Source organism: Nelumbo nucifera, chromosome 7, assembly GCF_055504915.1.
Source record: "Nelumbo nucifera cultivar China Antique chromosome 7, China Antique-T2T, whole genome shotgun sequence".
In the NCBI taxonomy this organism is placed as follows: domain Eukaryota; kingdom Viridiplantae; phylum Streptophyta; class Magnoliopsida; order Proteales; family Nelumbonaceae; genus Nelumbo; species Nelumbo nucifera.
The window spans coordinates 24,565,396-24,584,676 of NC_142655.1; the positions used below are offsets into that span (position 1 = coordinate 24,565,396).

Here is a 19,281-nt window from a genome sequence, read left to right on the forward strand (position 1 = left end):
CTCTAAAAGTTACACCTTCCTATTACTATTTGTTGATGACAGTTGATTATTGAGGATGATCATGATAACATTACTTAGTTGAAAGCTCTTCTTCATTATTCATTTTTTTTGTCAATAAATCTATTAAAATCAAATTGAGGTATTACAATAATGGGGAAGATTTCCCCATCCCACAGGCTGATAAATAATTTGTAATGTTGCCCAAAACATTTGGTGCCTAGCTGTCCCTTGTTTAACCAGACCATCTGCCATCCCATTTGCTGTTCTTCTTACCCATTTAAAGACAACATTCAGCTCCCTTGTTATGCTTTCTATTTCCCAAAAAGTATCTCTGTAGATCCACGGGATTTGAGAGTTGCATTTTGTCTAAGAAATGACCATCTGAGAATCCCCTTCTACCTCCAAGTTGTGGAAACCAAATTGCTTAGCAAATTTTAAACCATAGAGTAGCCCATGATCTCAGCTGTCAATGCATTACCATCTGCCAAGGGTCCTGAAAACAAAGCTAACACCTTTCCTTCTGTGTCTCGGAGCCACTGACTTACTTTCTTGGTTTGGAGGTTATTCAGACACCACATGGTACTTGGTGAACTGTTGAAGATATAACTGACTTTAATCAAGTTGGATAATCGTACTGATGGTAAGTAAGTTAATAAATCCATCGAGGTCACTGTTAAATAATCTAAGCAAGATGGTGATCCTTCCTGATGCCAGATGCCACTAGTTTTAGAAGATTAGCGTGCAATTTAATATATCTCATCATGACACAGCTGAATATTGCTCATTCAATCCAAGTTGTTAAGCAATGGGCATATTTATATTGATATGTTTCATTCTATTGCCCATTTGTGACGGTTCAGCCACCATCAGCACGCCATCTAAGTGTCTTGGGTTGGGTCCTTGTACTCTTTTTGTAAGGGGGGTATGCCAATGGCAATTATGTAAATAGTAGTATGAATGTACAGTATTTTGATGTATCCTTTTGTCACTCCCCCAAAAGCTTAACGTACTCTTTGAGGGGAGGTAGGTAGTCGAGTGAGCTCATAAGCGTATAAAGGTTAAGCACGAGATCCCCTCGACACTGTACTGTGTGCTTGTGCTTACCACTGATTAATGCAATACAAGTTGCCTTTTGTCTAATTTGTGTGCACTCTTGTTTCCTTTTGTGTGTTGTTGCTTGCATTTGTAGGCTTTCTCGACCCCAATCGAGCGCCGCACGGGGCCCCGTCGATTAGCCCCGTGACAGTTGGTATCAGAGCCTCGTTGACACTAGCGGTTGTCAAGCGCAACGAGTCCCTTTCGTGCCCTGCAACAACACCAGTCGGATGAAGAATCGTGACACGCGAGAGGAGATCCAGGAAGGGATCTCACGGGTTTATGATGAGGACGAGCCTAGAGGTAGCTCTCCCAAGGACAAAGGCGTCAGCTCAAAGCATAACAAGCGTGACAAGTCAGTTGACAGGCTTGCGACCATGGACAAGTGCATCATGCGCTGTGAAGCAGTGGTTGGCGAAACTCGTGACCGTGTGGACGAGCTTCAAATCAACCTTGAGATCGTAGCATCGGTTGTGGAAAGATTGGAGGACCAATCCGGTGACAGCTCCAACCGGCCAGATAACCCACTAGAAGACCTGGTGAAGTGCCTACAGATCCAGCTTGAAGACTTGAAGGGCGAAGTGACCCTTCTGAAGAGGTTGATGGCCAGTACAGCCAGCACACCTGCTGCTCCAGCCCCTCCAAAGATCAAAGTCCGCGAGCCTACCTCATATGCAGGGACCCGCGATGCCCGGGAGCTTGACAACTTCCTGTGGCAAATGGAACAATATTTCACTGCCGCCAAACTCGTCGAGGAGGCGGCCAAGGTGCGTACTGTTGTTATGTATCTTACTGATGTTGCTATGTTATGGTGGCACAGGAGATGTGCCGATGCGGAGCGAGGATTATGCTCCATTAATACTTGGTCCGTGTTCAAGAGCGAGATAAAGCGCCAGTTCTATCCAGAGAACGTGGAGTACCAAGCCCGTCGGAAGCTCAAGAACCTAAAACACACGGGCTCATTGCATGAGTACGTGAAGGAGTTCTCCGCACTATCGCTCGAGATCACGGACATGTCAGACAAAGACCTCTTCAACTTTATGGACGGCCTACAACAATGGGCCGAGCTCGAACTCCAGAGACGAGGTGTGAAGGACCTCGCTACAGCCATGGCCGTTGCTGAACAACTGGTAGACAACAGGCGACCAAGCAAAGACGGCCCCAAACCCAACTCATATCAGGGCGTAGGCAAGAGGAGGTGATAGGAAACCTTACTATGCGCCCAAGGGAGACTCTGGGCCAAGTAAACCCAACACTTTTAAGTTCTACAGGAGACCCGAAGGAGACACTGGATACAGGGGTGGCCAGTTTGTGAAGAGAACACCTCTGGCACCATGCTTCATCTGTGAGGGAAAGCATTGGACTAAGGATTGTCCTAGTCGGGGGAAGCTCAATGCCTTGCTTGCAAAGCTTAGTGATGATGAGCATAGCGAGGAGGAGAAGGAACCAGGGGAGACAAGAATGGGGGCTCTACAAAGACTCAATGCAATGAAGAAGAAGACGAGCCCGCAAGGAGCATCGAAGTTCAAGCCGAAGGGACTGATGTATGTAGACATTCGCTTGAATGATAAGCCCACAAGAGCCATGGTGGATACTGGTGCTACCCACAACTTTATCTCTATGGAGGAGGCATCTCGAGTAGAACTTGCACCTACCAAGGAAGTCAGATGGTTGAAGGCTGTGAACTCTAATGCCAAACCCATACAAGGTGTAGCTCATGGGGTGGTCTTGCAACTTGGTGATTAGGAAGGGATGATAGACCTCTCATTCGTGCCCATGGATGATTTTCAGGTTGTTCTCGGCATGGACTTCTTAACTCAAGTAAAGGCAGTGCCCATGCCCTTCCTCAACAAAGTGTACATATTTGAAGATCAGGCTCCTTGCATGGTTCTAGTTGTGCCAGATACCACGCCCACCCCCAAGATGCTCTCAGCATTGCAACTCAAGGATGGAGTGCGGAAAGGAGAAACCACTTACCTAGCCACATTGGTGGACTCTGACCTGCCTGATCCACCAACCGAGCATATCCCGCCAGCGATTACAATGGCACTAGAAGAATTCCAGGATGTCATGCCTCCCACATTGCCGAAGAAACTTCCCCCAAGGAGAGAAGTTGATCACAAGATTGAGTTGGAGCCTGGAACCAAACCACCGGCACGCCCGCCATACAGAATGTCTCCTCCTAAGCTGGCCGAGCTACGCAGACAGTTGAATGAGTTGTTGGATGCTGGATTGATTCAGCCTTCGAAGGCCCCTTTTGGAGCACTAGTCCTGTTTCAGAAGAAGCATGATGGATCTCTTCGGCTCTGTATTGACTACCGAGCTCTCAACAAGCTCACCATCAAGAACAAATATCCCATACCATTGGTGGCCGACCTCTTTGACCAGCTCAGCAGGGCCAAATACTTCACCAAGCTAGACCTGAGGTCGGGGTACTATCAAGTGCGTATAGCCGAAGGAGATGAACACAAAACAGCTTGTGTTACCCGTTATGGGTCCTTTGAATTTCGTGTCATGCTCTTTGGGCTTACCAATGCTCCAACCTCCTTTTGTACATTGATGAACAGAATATTTCATCCCTACCTAGACCAATTTGTTGTTGTGTATATTGATGATATTGTAATCTACAGTAGAACTTGGAGGAACATGTTGACCACCTCCGCACTGTTTTACAGGTCTTGCGGGACAACAACCTATTTGTTAAGAAGGAGAAATGTTCTTTCGCCACAGAAGAGGTGGCCTTCCTCGGTCATATAATCCGAGCAGGCACAATCAGTATGGATCCAGCTAAAGTCAAGGCCATTCAAGATTGGGCACCGCCCACCAGGGTCACCAAACTTCGCTCCTTCCTTGGCCTCGTGAACTACTATCGAAGATTCATCTCTGGATTCTCAACACGAGCCACTGCCCTCACCAACTTACTGAAGAAGACTAATATGTGGACCTGGAGTGAATGTTGCCAAACAGCTTTTGGTAATTTGAAGAGAGCTGTCTCAGCAGAACCTGTCCTCGACTTGCCTGATCCAAGCAAGCCGTATGAGTTACACACAGATGCTTCTGATTTTGCTATTGGCGGGGTCTTGATTCCAGGACATCCCATCGCCTTTGAAAGCCGCAAATTGAATGATACAAAGAGGAGGTACACGGTACAAGAGAAGGAGATGACAGCCATTGTCCACTGCCTCCACATGTGGCGACACTACCTGCTTGGCTCCAAGTTCGTGGTCAAGATTAACAACATAGCTATTAGTTACTTTCAGTCTCAGAAGAAGCTGAGCCCTAAGCAAGCTCGATGGCAAGATTTCTTAGCGGAGTTTGACATGACTCTAGAGTACAAGCTAGGGCCGATGAACAGGGTTGCTGATGCACTTAGCAGGAAGGCCGAGCTTGCAGCACTATCCACAGGTGAAGGTCCCTCTCAAAGCCAGATCAGACTAGACCTCATCAAGCTCATCAAGGAAGGACTCCAGAAGGACCCCATTGCTCAGAGCCTATTGACAGCAGCTCGTGAAGGGAAGACTAGGCGGTTTTGGGTTGAAGAAGACCTTCTTTTGACAAAGGGAAGGCGGATATTTGTGCCGAGAGTTGAAGACTTGAGGAAGACTCTCCTACGTGAATGTCATGACAGCTTATGGGCAGGACATCCTGGGTGGCAGCGTACCTTGGCACTTCTACAACATGCCTACTATTGGCCTCATATGGAGCAAGATGTTCGAGAATGCACAAGGACATGCCTGATTTGCCAGCAAGACAAGCCCGAACGTGCCAAGCCTCTTGGACTCCTACAGCCTCTTCCAACTCCCTCACAACCTTGGGAGAGTGTTTCCATGGACTTCATCAGCGGTCTTCCTAAAGTGGAAGACTATACATCCATCATTGTTGTTGTTGATAGATTTTCCAAGTATGCCACTTTCACCCCAGCACCAAAGCACCTTTCAGCTGAAGACACGGCATACCTTTTCTTCAAGCACGTGGTGAAGTATTGGGGAGTCCCACAGAACATTGTTAGTGATCGGGATCCCCGATTCACTAGTGCTTTCTGGACAGAGCTATTCAAGCTTCTTGGCTCGAACCTGAACTTCTCCAGCAGCAGCCATCCAGAGTCAGATGGGCAGACAGAGAGAATGAACTCCCTCCTTGAAGAGTACCTCCGCCCTTTTGTATCAGCTACACAGAAGAATTGGGTTCGATTGCTGGACATTGCGCAGTTCTCCGTCAACACACAGAAGAGCTCCTCCACCAATCAAAGTCCTTTTGAAGTCATCACCGGCCAACTACCAAGATGTCCGCACAGCATCGTCAACGACCATCAAGGAAGAAGCCCTCGAGCCTTCACTTTCACCAGGGAATGGAAAGAATGCCTTGACATCACTCGAGCCCCCCTAGAGAAAGCCTCTAGAAGAATGAAGAAATGGGCCGATTTGGGTAGACGACCTGAGAACTTCCAAGTAGGTGACCTGGCCTTAGTAAAACTCCATACCCATTGCCTTAGGTTCTTTCGAAGAGTTCATCCCGGGCTTGTGAGAAAATATGAGGGACCCTGTGAAATCCTAGCCAAAGTAGGAGCTTCAGCCTACAGACTCAAACTACCTCCATGGCTAAAAGTACACCCTATCTTTCATGTAAGCCAACTTAAACCCTACCATGCCGACAACCAAGACACCTCCCGAAACCAAAGTCAACGCCCACACCCATCCTACCAACCACCCAAGAACCGATCCCTTGACTCCATCCTCAACCATAGGTTGTCCCAATCCTCCCAAACATCAGAATGGGAGTACCTGGTGAAGTGGAAGGGACCTGCAGAAGAAGACACCTGGGAGCTTGCAGAAGACCTCCTTCCGTACGCATTGAAGCTGGACGAGTACCTGAGGAAGAATCTTCGAGGACGAAGATTGAATTGAGTGGGGGAGACTGTGACGGTTCAGCCACCATCAGCGCCATCAGCACGCCATCTAAGTGTCTTGGGTTGGGTCCTTGTACTCTTTTTGTAAGGGGGGTATGCCAATGGCAATTATGTAAATAGTAGTATGAATGTACAGTATTTTGATGTATCCTTTTGTCACTCCCCCAAAAGCTTAACGTACTCTTTGAGGGGAGGTAGGTAGTCGAGTGAGCTCATAAGCGTGTAAAGGTTAAGCACGAGATCCCCTCGACACTGTACTGTGTGCTTGTGCTTACCACTGATTAATGCAATACAAGTTGCCTTTTGTCTAATTTGTGTGCACTCTTGTTTCCTTTTGTGTGTTGTTGTTTGCATTTGTAGGCTTTCTCGACCCCAATCGAGCGCCGCACGGGGCCCCGTTGATTAGCCCCATGTCAAATGGGCATATTTATACAGTAAGCTGCTGCAATAAATAAAAAGAAAGAAAAATAGAAAGAAAAGAAAATAGAAAGAAGAAAAAATAGAAAGAAGAGAAAATAGAAAGTACAAAAATAGAAAGAAAAAACTTTCTAAATCAATCCTTCCACAATCCTAGGAATATATACAATTTTATTTTCAGATCTGAACCAATAACCCCACGTTTTCCAACACTCCCCCTCAAGCTGGTGAATAGAGATCCTCCATTCCCAGCTTGGTTATAATTCTCCGAAAGTCTATACTATTGAGCCCTTTAGTAAGTACATCGGCCAGTTGTCCTTTTGTAGACACATAGGGAGTGCAAATCAACTTGTTGTCCAGTTTCTCTTTTATAAAGTGTCGGTCAATTTCGATGTGCTTCGTCTTGTCATGTTGAACAGGATTGTGAGCAATATTGATGGCTGACTTGTTGTCACAATATAGTTTCATAGGCTCTTCTCGTGGAATCTTCAGGTCTTCTAAAATTATCTTCAACCAGAGTAATTCACACACTCCTTGTGCCATAGCCCTGAATTCTGCCTCCGCACTTGACCGAGCCACTACATTTTTCTCCTTACTCTTCCAAGTGACTAAGTTTCCTCCTAAGAAGGTACAGTAACCAAAAGTGGACCGTCTATCTACTGGAGATCCTGCATAATCGGCATCTGTATATGCTTCAAGAGTCAGTCCTCCATTTCTTCTGAATAAAATTCCTTTTCCTGGATTGGCTTTCAAATAGTGTAGAATTCGATGAGCAGTCTGCAGATGAACTTCTTTAGGATTATGCATAAACTGACTTATTACACTTACAACATATGCAATATCCAGTCGTGTATGTGCAAGATAAATGAGTTTTCCAACTAGTCTTTGGAACATCTCCTTGTCTACACTTGCATTCTCGTGGGCTTCTCCAAGTTTATAATTGGGACTATAGGCGTGGAAGTTGGTTTACATGCCATATTTCCTGTTTCTCTCAAAAGATCAACAACATACTTTTGTTGAGAGATAAAGATGCCTTGTTTAGAATGTGCAACTTCAATTCCGAGAAAATACTTTAGTCTCCCCAAGTCTTTTATCTCAAATTCTCTGGCAAGGCAGTTTTTCAATGCTTCATTCTCCTTTTTATCATTCCTAGTAACGATTATATCATCCACATAGACTAATAGTGCAGTAACTCCCCCTGAGGCTATGTGTTTGATAAACAATGTGTGGTCACCTTGACTTTGCTTGTAACCTGTACTCAGCATCACCTTCATAAACCTTCCAAACCATGCTCTCGAAGATTGTTTGAAACCGTATAGTGCTTTCTTCAACCGACAAACTGTGTTCCCTTTAATGCCTTCTCCAAAACCTGGTGGAATGTCCATGTATATCTCCTCTTCTAGATCACCATGGAGAAACGCATTTTTTACATCAAACTGTTGCAAATCCCAATTATAGTTAGCAGCCAACGACAGTAACACCCTTACTATATTCATTTTAGCTACTAGGGCAAAAGTCTCCTGATAATCTACCCCATAAGTCCCGTGGAATACTTCCCAACACTTTAGACAACCTACAAAAGAGAAGACCTTTTCTTTGTATTTCTCCTAATTGGTGTATCCTCTGTAGAGCTCACGGTGAGGATTGCTACCATCTACTAGTATCTTGTCCCTTTTCTGCAAACCTTTGGGCTTGGCTACTTTCGTTGTTTGGGGGTAGTTGGAGTCTACCAACAGAAATTCACATGCTCTTCAACCATTCTACCTTTTATTGGCCTACAAAAATAGGGAGAATTATGTGGAGATGTGCTCGTGCTGCTTTGACTTGGACTCTTTGGGAAGAAAGGAATCTCAGAATTTTTCAAGACAAGGAAAGGAACAACCAAGATTTGAAAGACTGTGTGTTAAATAGGGCAATTCATTGGCTGAACACCTTGGAAATCTTCCATCAATTTTCCTTTAATGACCTTTGGAGAAATTGGTCAGCAGTAGCAAGGTGCTCATCTTTAAAGGACAAATCAATTACAAGCTGGTCTCCTCCACCCGAAGGCTCAATAAAGTTGAACTTTGATGGAAGCAGCATGGGTAATCTAGGATTATCCGGAGTGGGGGGTGCTTTGAGAAATGAGAAGGGAGAGATTTTGTTGCTCTACTCAGGTCCCTTGGGAATTGGGAACTCCATCAAGGCAGAACTCTTAGCTGCTGTACAAGGGGTGCAATTTGCAAACCAGCTGGGGATACAACACCTAATAATCGAGGGGGATTCCAAAGTGGTGGTGGGTTGGTTAAAAAATTCTGAAGAGGCTATGTGGCGATACAAAAATGAAATGAAGAAATTTAGTTGGTTGACAAGGAATATGTTGGTCACTGTACAGTGGGTGGGGAGATCAGCAAATACTTTGTCAAATGTGTTAGCTAAGTAAGGGATAAATAGGGAAGAATTATTTGGGCTCAGTTGTGATTATTGTTTTTCTTTCCTAGTTTACTTGTAAGACTCAAGGAGGGGCTGCAGCTCGTGCCTCTCGTTGGCTACCAGGCGTGATTTGTACCTTTCTAATGACCCATCAGATTTGTACTTAATTGTGAACACCCATTTACAACCTACCATGTTCTTGTTTCTTGGTAGATCCACAACTTCCCATGTGTTGTTTTTTTTCTAATGCCTCCATTTCCACTCTCATGGCTTTTCTCCACTCCTTATTAGAAAGTGCCTCGGCTAGAGTATTAGGAATTGGAATGGTGTTAAGGCTGGCTAGAAAACTTTTATGGGATTTTGAGAATCTTTGGAATGATACATATTTGGCTAAAGGGTACAATGGGCGTTTGGTACATTCTCTGGTTCCTTGTCTCAGTGCAATAGGTAGGTCATACTCATACTCAGACTGTGTAGGTGTAGGTTCAGGATCTAAGCATCCCTCAGTTCTAGGATTAGGAGTTGAATCTTGGACTTGCACAGGTTGAGGATCTGGATTTTTCCTCCTAGAGTAAACCTGCATATATCTCACATTATCATGCACATCATTCGTGGGGTTAATAGTGTCCGAATTTGGTTCAATGGTCGGGTTGTTTGACTCTTGTTGAGACTTGGGAATGTGGGGCTCAGAGGAATGTGACTCAAAGGGATGTGATTCTTGACGATTGAATGTCTGTGAGGAGGGTAAAACATCTAGGGAGAGTAGATCCGATGCCTTATCTTCCATTAATGAGGGCTCCCCTTGAAGATAAGGTTGAGTGAAAAAAGATTTTCCTTCCTCAAATGTGACATCGATGGAGGTGTAGAATTTTCTGGTGGCTGGATGATAACATTTATAACCTTTCTGAGTTGGGGAATATCCCAAGAAGACACACCTGATTGCTCGTGGGTCTAATTTTCCCTTATTATGGACATGAACAAAGGCAGTGCAGCCAAAAATTCTTGGTGTGAGATTATTTGAGGCTCAAATATCAGGGTAAAATTGAGAAAGGACTTGTATTGGGCTTCGGTTGTCAAGAACTTTAGATGGTAGTCTATTTATGGTGTAGGCAGCAGTAAGGACAGCTTCCCCCCAATATTGTTTTGGCACCTGATTTTGAAAGAGAAAGGCTCGGGTGGTTTGCAAAAGATGGCCATTTTTTCTCTCAGCTACCCCATTCTATTGGGGAGTGTTAACACAAGAGGATTCATGCACAATGCCTTCTTTTTGAAAAAATGGGGACAAATTCTGATTAAAATAATCTGTAGCATTATCAGATCGAAACCTTTTAATTCTCACACCAAACTGAGTTTGGACCATGTTATGAAAGTTGGGAAGAATCGTACCCACATCAGATTTAGACTTAAGAAGAAAAATCCATGTGACCCTAGTGCAATCATCAATAAAGGTGATGAACCATCTGGAACCAGTAATGTTGGGAATTTGAGAAGGGCCCCATATATCCGAATGAATCAAATAAAAAGGAGTTGAAGATTTTTTATTGCTGATTGGGAAAGAAACCCTTTTGTGTTTAGCAAGTTCACAAACATCACAATGAAAGGTTTCAACATCAATTCCTTTAAACAAGGAAGGAAGCATTGTTTTTAAAATAGGAAATGAAGGATGACCAAAACGGAAATGATGACGCCAAATTAAATCTTTATTGGAGGTAGATAAGAATGACTCGTGTGTGACATGCATAACAGTGTGAGATGATTTGCTGGTTGCTTTAAGGTAGTAGAGTCCATCTCTTTCCTTAGCAAGTCCAATCTTCTTCCTCGAAACCTGGTCCTGAAATACACAGTAAGAAGGGAAGAACACAACATTGCAGTTCACATCCTGGGTGAGTTTATGTATAGAGATAAGGCTAGTGGATAACTTAGGAACATGAAGCACATTTTTAAGTAATAGGGATGGAGTAATTTGAATATTCCCAATCCCTGCCACTGTGGTGAAAGAACCATCAACAACAGAAATTTTTCTATTACTAGGACAGGGTGTAATAGGTGAGAAAATGTAGTGAAGAGGGTGTCATGTGGTCAGTAGCTCCAGAATCAAGAATCCATGGAAAAACACTAGCCGAGGCATGTAATCCTAGAGATAAAGACTCACCTGAGAGAGCAAGAAAGGTAGAACCACTTCCTGGTTTCAAGGATTTCAAGAAGCACCTTAGCCTTTCAATTTCTTCATCATTAAATGGTCCCTGACTTGAGTGTTCTTGCTGCGGGGTTGTGGAGACATTATGGGCCTGTTGAACTCCATTTGAAACTCCTCGATTTCCCCATTCCTTGCTGGATGTGGGAGGTTTCCCATGAAGTTTCCAGCATCGATCTTTCGTGTGTCTGGGCTTCTTGCAATAGGTGCAACAGAGGTTATCGTTAGAGTTACGGGTGGTTGTGTCACGAGCCAAGTTGTGATTGTTCTCACCCTTTGAACCACTGTAACTTCCTCCCCTTGCCACCATGGCTGAGCCTTCGGGATCTTTAGGCTCAAGCATGATTCCACGACGACTTTCCTCAGCTCTGACAAGGGCTATGACTTCATTCAATGGAGGCACTTCTTCTTTGCCAAGAATTTGTATTCGGACCTGATCAAATTCAGCATTCAGTCCGACAAAAAAATCATACACCCTATCTCTTTCAATAAAATTCTTCAAGATCACAGCATCATCTGCGCACTTTGTCTCAAGAACCCGATAATGATCAAGCTCATGCCATAAATTTTGCAGCAGATTTGCATACTCTGTAACACTCCTGCTCCCTTGTTTGGCCGCCACAGTCTTCACTTTGACCTCATAGACACGAGCAGCGTCATGGGCTTTGGAATAGGTTTGTCGGACAGCATCCCAAATAGCCTTTGCAGAGGGAAGAAACATACAAGTATCACTGATCTCGGGTGTCATTGAACTCCACAACCATGACATAATCATGGAGTCCTCTTCGTCCCAAGCATCAAAATTTGGCTCGCCCAACCTTGGTCTTGTTCCAAGGAGGTGACTAATTTTTCCTTTTCCCTTCAAATAGATACGCACTAGTTGTGACCACTTCAAGTAATTCTGGCCATTCAGTCTAATGTTGCCTGAATATTCTGCAAATCACCAGTGTGAGGATGAGAGTTTGTTGCTCCTTCATTGGTTTGGACGGGAGCACTTGTTGCAGTCATGTCGGACATTGTTAATGGAGGAAAAATAAGGCCGGCAAGAAAGGAGAATAAAGAACACTTCTGGTTACAGATCAACACTGAAGGCCAGAAGAGAAAAACACAAAAAACTGGCAATGAAGGCCGAAAAAATCTCAAGGTTGACAAACCTAGAGCTCTGATACCATGTTTTGGAATGGTAGAATACTGATATGTTTCATTCTATTGCCAATGGGCATATTTATACAGTAAGCTGCTGCAATAAATAGAAAGAAGAAAAAATAGAAAGAAGAGAAAATAGAAAGTACAAAAATAGAAAGAAAGAAATAGAAAGAAAAAACTTTCTAAATCAATCCTTTCACAATCCTAGGAATATATACAGTTCTATTTTCAGATCTGAACCAATAACCCCACGTTTTCCAACAGTTGTCATGATACTCAACAATCTACCACTAGTTGATGTGTTTTCATCAGCTAGGGTCCCTTATTGTAGGAAACAAAAGACAGTCTCTCAATTTTCTACAAAAGCAGAACATTGTGCTATGTCATTGGCATGTAGTGAAATTGGGCTTTGTCCTCAAGCTTTCTTTTAGTTTCTTGACTTTGTTCTCTTTGAAGTTATCCTTCAATTCTTCCATCTTCATGAGAACCTTCAAGCTTCAATTTTCTCCTTGGCTTCAGTTTTGACCATAATGTTCAAGCTTTAGAATTCAGATTTCAGACTGAAAAGCTTCAAGATCTCCGTTCTCCTTCAACTTTGTCACTAACATTCTCTTAGTCAGATCAAAATATAAAGTTTTACTTTTCATAAATGCACCCATATATCATAATTTGTGATTAAGATGCCCTCTCTGTGTTTGAAGTTTGTCAGCCTCAAAGTCTCGGTGTCTCTTTCAGTATGTTCAAGTCTTAGTTCTCTGAGAGAACAGAGACTTAAAGGTTTTTTGTCTTTTGATTCTGAATTTTCTAGATTTCAATGATGGATGGTTGAGGGGTTAAAAATAGTGCAAAAAATGACATGTATAAATCCTGGGCTGTTCAGATTAAAATGGCCATGTTTCTAAGAATTGTCCAGTTGGATAAAAATTGGACAATCCAACCATGGTTTGACTGTGTTTTCAGAAATTATAAAACCAGGGGTTGCTAAAACTGAAATGATTGATAGATTCTGGTCCAGTCTGAATCTAACCACATTGGGCGGGGATACTTGTCTAATCTGGTCATTTTAATGGTCTTCATATTGCATGGATGTATACTTATGCTTTGTATACTTAATTAGCTTCAGTAATCTGTTTCATGATTATTAATCTATGTGCTGCTACCATAATACCATATCCTTTCTTAATACTGAGGTTTCTCTTAATAACAGTTTTAAATTCTTGTGCTACCTTTACTGGTTCTGTTTTGTTGGCATGATTGGCTTTTATTCTAGCACCTCTCTTCCAGAACAAGCTAAATTCTGTAGGGATCATTGTCACATGTTTTCTGGTTTCCAGATGTTCAGCTGTGCTTTAGTGACTTGCTGTAGCAATCATTATGCTTTTATTTTTGCACTTATATGGCAGCATGTTAGAATATGAAGGCTACTGTTTCGGTTTCTTTGTTGTGAAATTTCTATTATAGTAATGTGAATTGTGAATAATATTCATCCTTCTTTAGCTGAAACAGAGAGCCTTCAGGTGGAGAATATTGCATCATCCAGTCAGGAAAAGATGAATGTGAAAGGAAGTCATTTGAAACATAAGATGCGTCGCCGTTATGGGTATGGACATCTTTATTTTGGGCTTAGTTGTAATCTTTTGGTTTTTCTATTCTTAGGGAGATTTAGGGAGCTTACCTCTCCTTAATTTACCTTCTTTCTATTTAATGAAATTTCCAGTTATTGATAAAAAAGGGTATGCTTGCTTATTTTTTAAGTACCTATTTTCGCAGTAGTTTTGTAAAATGTTGTTTTATGCACTTATATAAATAAGTAGTAATTTTGAAAATAGTAATAAAAATCTAAAAAGCATAACCATGTTGAAGACACCGACAACTAGAAAAAAAATGCACCAATATCCTATGACCCAAAAATTCTGAATTTGGTGTAGGAATTGGAAAGCACCAACAACTTAATTCTCCATGGAATCTTTCCTTGTTTCCATATCTGCATCAAAGAGGCATCTTATGAAGAGTACCATGATGAATGCTACTAATTGATGCCCTATCATAATGAACATATTACTAATCACTAAACCATTATATGGCTATATTTTATGAATTAAAAATTGGTCTTCTACAATGTTCTTTTACATCTTTTACCCATTTTTATAAAATTGATACATTGTAGCGTAAAATCATTGGTTACCTGCCTTCATAAAGCATTGGGGGTCTTGGGGTTTGATGGTAGGCTACCTTTGCCATTGTGAAGCCTATTTGTCTCATTTTTTGAGACTTTAACTCAGCCTTCTGATCCCATTGGGTTGTCTTTCCCGGTTAAAGAAATTTGGAGTAGACCCATTCCTCCTCGGGTTGGTAGTTTTTGCTAGGAAACTTTTCTGGAAAGAATTAACACAAATGACCTACTTCAGAAGAAGAGACCCAACTCTTGTTTACTTCCCAATAGATGTACTCTCTATAAAGCTGATGGGGAAATTAGTTACCACCTTATGGTTACTTGTTCGGTTGCTAAATCAGTTTGGGAGTGGGCCTTTTCCCTTTTTGGATGTGTTTGGATACCCCCTGGGAGTGTCCAAAGCTTGTTCTCTCCCTCCTTTTTTCAGATGGCCGAAGAAGAGAGGGAAGACTATGTGGAGAAGCATCAGGGCTGCAGTGTGTTGGACTCTATGGGAAGAAAAAAACTCGCGAATATTTTCAGATAAGGAAAGAACTATCGGAAACTTATTGGATCTAATTCTGTTAAGGGTGGCACATTGGTTGAAAACTATGAAAATGTTCTCAGATTTTTCTGTAGCTGATTTGGTGAGAAATTGGAAGGAGATAGCTTCCTCTGCCCTCTGTAAGAGGAGCTGTAGTCCTTTGTGGTTCCCTCCTTCTGGGTTCATAAAACTGAATTTTGATGGCAGCTGTTTAAGGAACCCAGGGCCTTCTGGGATTGGGAGAGTATTCAGGAATGAGGTGGGGGCTATTATTGCTATGTTTTCAGGCCCAATTGAGGAAGGAGACTCTCTTAGGGCTGAGATCCTCACAGCCCTTGAAGACATCCAAAGAGCAAGGAAGCTGAACATCAGATGTTTGGTCCTTGTAGGTGACTCGGAGGTGGTGATTAGGTGGCTAAAAAGGGGAGACAACGGCTTATGGAGTTATAACAATGAGAGGAATAAATTTAAATGGCTGAGTAGGGATATGGTGGTTCATTACAACTGGGTGAAGAGGACTGCTAATTCCTTTGCTGATGGGTTAGCAAAGCAAGGGGTGAATAGGGATTCGATTTTTTGGGCTAATTTTTTATTTTTCCTTGTACTCTTTGATGGGGAGTTAAGTCTTTTTACCTCCCCTTTGTACCTAAACTTCACATAGTTTCTTGTTATTGATAAAAAAAAAGCCTATTTGCCTTGCGAAATGGTAAACATCTTGGGCTGACAAGCATGAGAATGTGGGTTCAAATCTGAATGTGGCCACTAAAAGGGATGGTGGAATCCGTCGTATGGACGCCGAAACAGTTGCGGAATGGGTGGGCGAATTTCAAAAATTTTCTACCTACCTTTCAACTGGGAATCGCGTTCCCTAATTTTAGAATCAAGATTCAAGGATCCTATTTGAACCAGAACCGAACCAGATCTGAACCAAAAGAGAAGGGAGTAATTATTACCTAATCCAAAGAAATAATATCTCCCAAAGTTGGTGTTCACGCCCAAAGAAGGCACCAAGATCTGCTCCTGCTGAAGATGGCACAACAACTGTGGAACAGAACCAGCAGAGTGCGTCCCACACACTAAATCCTTCACAAGAATCCTTTGGATGACAATGAGCACCAAAACCAAATCAGCCTTTCAACAAAGACTGATATCAAGAACTTTTCTTGATCTTTCTTTGACAGAGAAAACGAACTGCAATAGATAGTGGCGGCTGCAACAGGAGGGAGCTAGAGAAGAAGATGGCGAACTGCTTTTTCTTCTCTAGGGTTTCTGAGATTCTATCTCACAAAACTGCAGGGTGTGTTCTGTGTAAAACCCCTAGGGTTCGAATTCTTGTAATTCGAATAGGGTTTTCTCCAGTTGCTTAATGATTAAGAAAAGATCTCCTGATCATATCAGGAGTTGCCCTTATCCAAATCTGTATTTGGATTAGGACTCTTCTTAATCCTATCTGCAGATTAGATAAGCTTTTGGGCTCATCCTAATCTCAGATCCGCCCCTTGTTAATGGCTGATCAAATCAGCCCAGTTCAAAATGGGCTTTAGGCCCAATAAGGTTATGTGCTCAAATGTCTTCCAAAACTGCTGCCCAGTTGGGCTTCTTTGTATGGCGTGGGACCCAAGCATTGATCTACACACCAGCCACATGGGTTCGGCTCAGCCTTTGTTAAAAGGCCTGGCCGAATTCACTGTAGAGCCCTGTGAACCCCTTGAGCCCATCATATGGACCCTATGGGCCCAACACTTACACTAAGTGGTCCCTAGGCCGCCATCTTATAAAAACCCAGGGACTGTGGGTAGGTGCAAGATTAGCCCATCAGGTGTTATTCCAAATGACCTTACACGTAACCTCTCAGCCCATAATGATCAAGCACTGCCCGACAAGAGAGGACCTCTCCCTCGGCTGCAAGGAACAGTGTTGCACTCTCTACTTACATGGATCCCGGGAATTAAAACCATTTGCAAATATTTTGAAACCATACTTAAATATATATCATATATATAAATTTTGCAAAACAAAATTCCAACGATTGAAATCAACTGCTAGCAGTTTGGTTTCCATCAGAGAGAGTGCATCCCCGATCATTACCTTTGTCCGACAAAGGGGCTGATCCCGTCACTATGATCACCCACTCAGATGAATTCTCAGACTATCCCAACATACCCAGGGTTTGACCCCCGCTAAGGATCTCATTGATTGGCATATCAAAGACAGCCCAATCCGACACCTAGTGCAGTACCATAATCGGGTCTAGGGGTCAGGTGTAACTTTCCAGTTTTGCCCATCAATCTCCAAGGTCCAGGGCAATACTGGAAATCTGGTCCGGTTCAAGGGTTCAAGTAATCCTACACTGCATGTGCCTTGGGTCTCACCCTGGCGGCTGAGACAAGCCACCCCAACAATTGGCAGCACACCAGTGTTAGCCTTGGCAGGATAAATCTCCCCAGACTTATCCAACGGTTGTGAACATTTAAAACCAACACAAGTCTAGTGTCCAGTTTTAGGGTCTTACACATAGAAGTATACCACACAACATGAATCAAACATGTACTTCATTTATTTACATTAAATAACAAAAGTACATCAAAACTGATTGAAGCTAAGGTAATACAAAAACTGTCCAACAGCCACTGTGCAAAGCCTAAGGTTAGGTTTAAATCTAGTCAACCCTTCCAATAATTGGGTAATGGCCCATATAATGTACATAAGCTATACACCTATATCCAAGTCTTATGTAAAAGCACCAAAGCAAGGCACAAGGCAATCCCAAAAAATTACCTTACTGCCTAGTTGATGTATTGACAACTTCATAATGGTCAATGCTCACCCCATATAATGCCCCACTTCTATTAATCATCACTTCACATGTGACCCCTTTGTTTTTGAACACCTTCCTGCCTTTTCTTTCCATATACTTCAACAAACCATAGGAGGAATCATTACCCATGGGATCTTCCCTGTATGTAAAGAAGTTTGAATGTGCTTGCACTAAAGGCTACATTAAACATGGAACTCCATCCCATGGAGAGGATTAAGAAAGCCTCTAGATTATCCTAAAACATTTTGGTTATTTGCACTCTGTATCCACTCTGGACAAGACATTAATAGTGATCTTTCTTAGGTGCATGTGGAAAGGATATTCAGTGTCCTGTTTTTGTTCATTTCTTGGCATGGTAGATCATTGACTCTTTATCAGCAAGTAGAAAGATTATGAATGTTTTCTTGCAACTGATTTTTTACTCATATGCAGAATCAACCACCACAAAGGTGACTGTCTCTGTGCTGTCTGTGTTGTAAGGCGGCGTAGGCAGGAGCGTGAAGGAAATGGTCAAATGGTTGAGAATCAGACTGGAGTGACTGATGGTGATCTCTCTCAAGAGTTCAAGCAAGAGGTATTTCTAATTCTACTTGTAGTATGCTCACTTTCTTGGTTAAAAATACTTCTGGGTTATTCTCTTGCCTATAAATATTTGTGGTTCTTTTTTTAAATAACTTTCATTCTTTTAAACCATAAGTACATGGAGATGAAAAGGAGGTTAGAGAATCTAATGCAATGTTGCTAACCAGTGTAGTTGATAGCGGATGTATGTAAGTTTAAGATTTAGAGTTCAATGAAAAAGAAAAACAAAATTAATGTTGGGGAATTGACAATGAAAAACTGGAGATGAAGGGATTGTAAACTAGTGATGGGTAGGAGGTTATCAAGTAGATATCTTTGGGTGGGGAACTGCATGGTGGAAGAGGGAATCTTGTTCAACTATGCCATGGAGTTAGAACATAGCTTACAACAAGAAAATGCCATTTATGTCACCACTTACTCTGCAATTTGAGTTTTCTAATTTGGATTTCACTCACCATTTTCCATTTAAAATGATATTACATAGATAGATATAACACATAAATTACACTGTGCAACCTGGTGAAAAAGTTTTGACAGTGTCATACTTATCATGAACCTGTCCATATCTATATCTATCTATCTATCTATATACCCATTAGTAGAAAAACAAATTTGGTAGAATTCTCACATAACATAGTTCACCCAATTAGACTAGTTACTGGGTTTCTAGTATTTTGGGTAGCCCCCATTGAGGATGTCTTGTAGACATTCGCTTAATCTGCTAGGGGCGAAAATAACCTATAAATTTCTAACTTAGAAGTGTAAATGAACAGAGTAGACTAAATAGATTTTAACTGCAGAAATTTTTATTGAGAATTCCGGTATACATTCCCTCCTTAGCTTGAGAGAAACTAGAAGAAATAAAAAATAGATAACATTTTTTTAATAGCAATCAAGTAGGGACCATAGTCAGTAAAGTTTCATGAACAAGGCTATAGATCGTCTTTCTCCCTACATAAAATCAAGATTTATAGTAATTTTATGAATTAGTATGGTGTTGGGAATTATAATCAAT

The 19,281-nt window shown here is 42.2% G+C and overlaps 1 protein-coding gene across 7 annotated transcripts in view; it reads left to right on the forward strand.

Annotated features, from left to right (window-relative positions):
* Positions 1-19,281, forward strand: part of LOC104593487 (DNA-binding bromodomain-containing protein) — a 74,396-nt gene that overhangs the window by 34,726 nt on the left and 20,389 nt on the right. For 4 of the 7 annotated variants that reach the window (XM_010253358.3, XM_088890994.1, XM_010253357.3 and 1 more), the window contains exons 6-7: positions 13,668-13,770; positions 18,117-18,258. In XM_010253358.3, coding sequence (XP_010251660.1) covers positions 13,668-13,770; positions 18,117-18,258 — 245 coding nt within the window. The remainder of the gene's footprint in view (positions 1-13,667; positions 13,771-18,116; positions 18,259-19,281) is intronic. The other 3 variants (XM_088890993.1, XM_010253359.3, XM_088890995.1) reach the window with 1 other exon arrangement.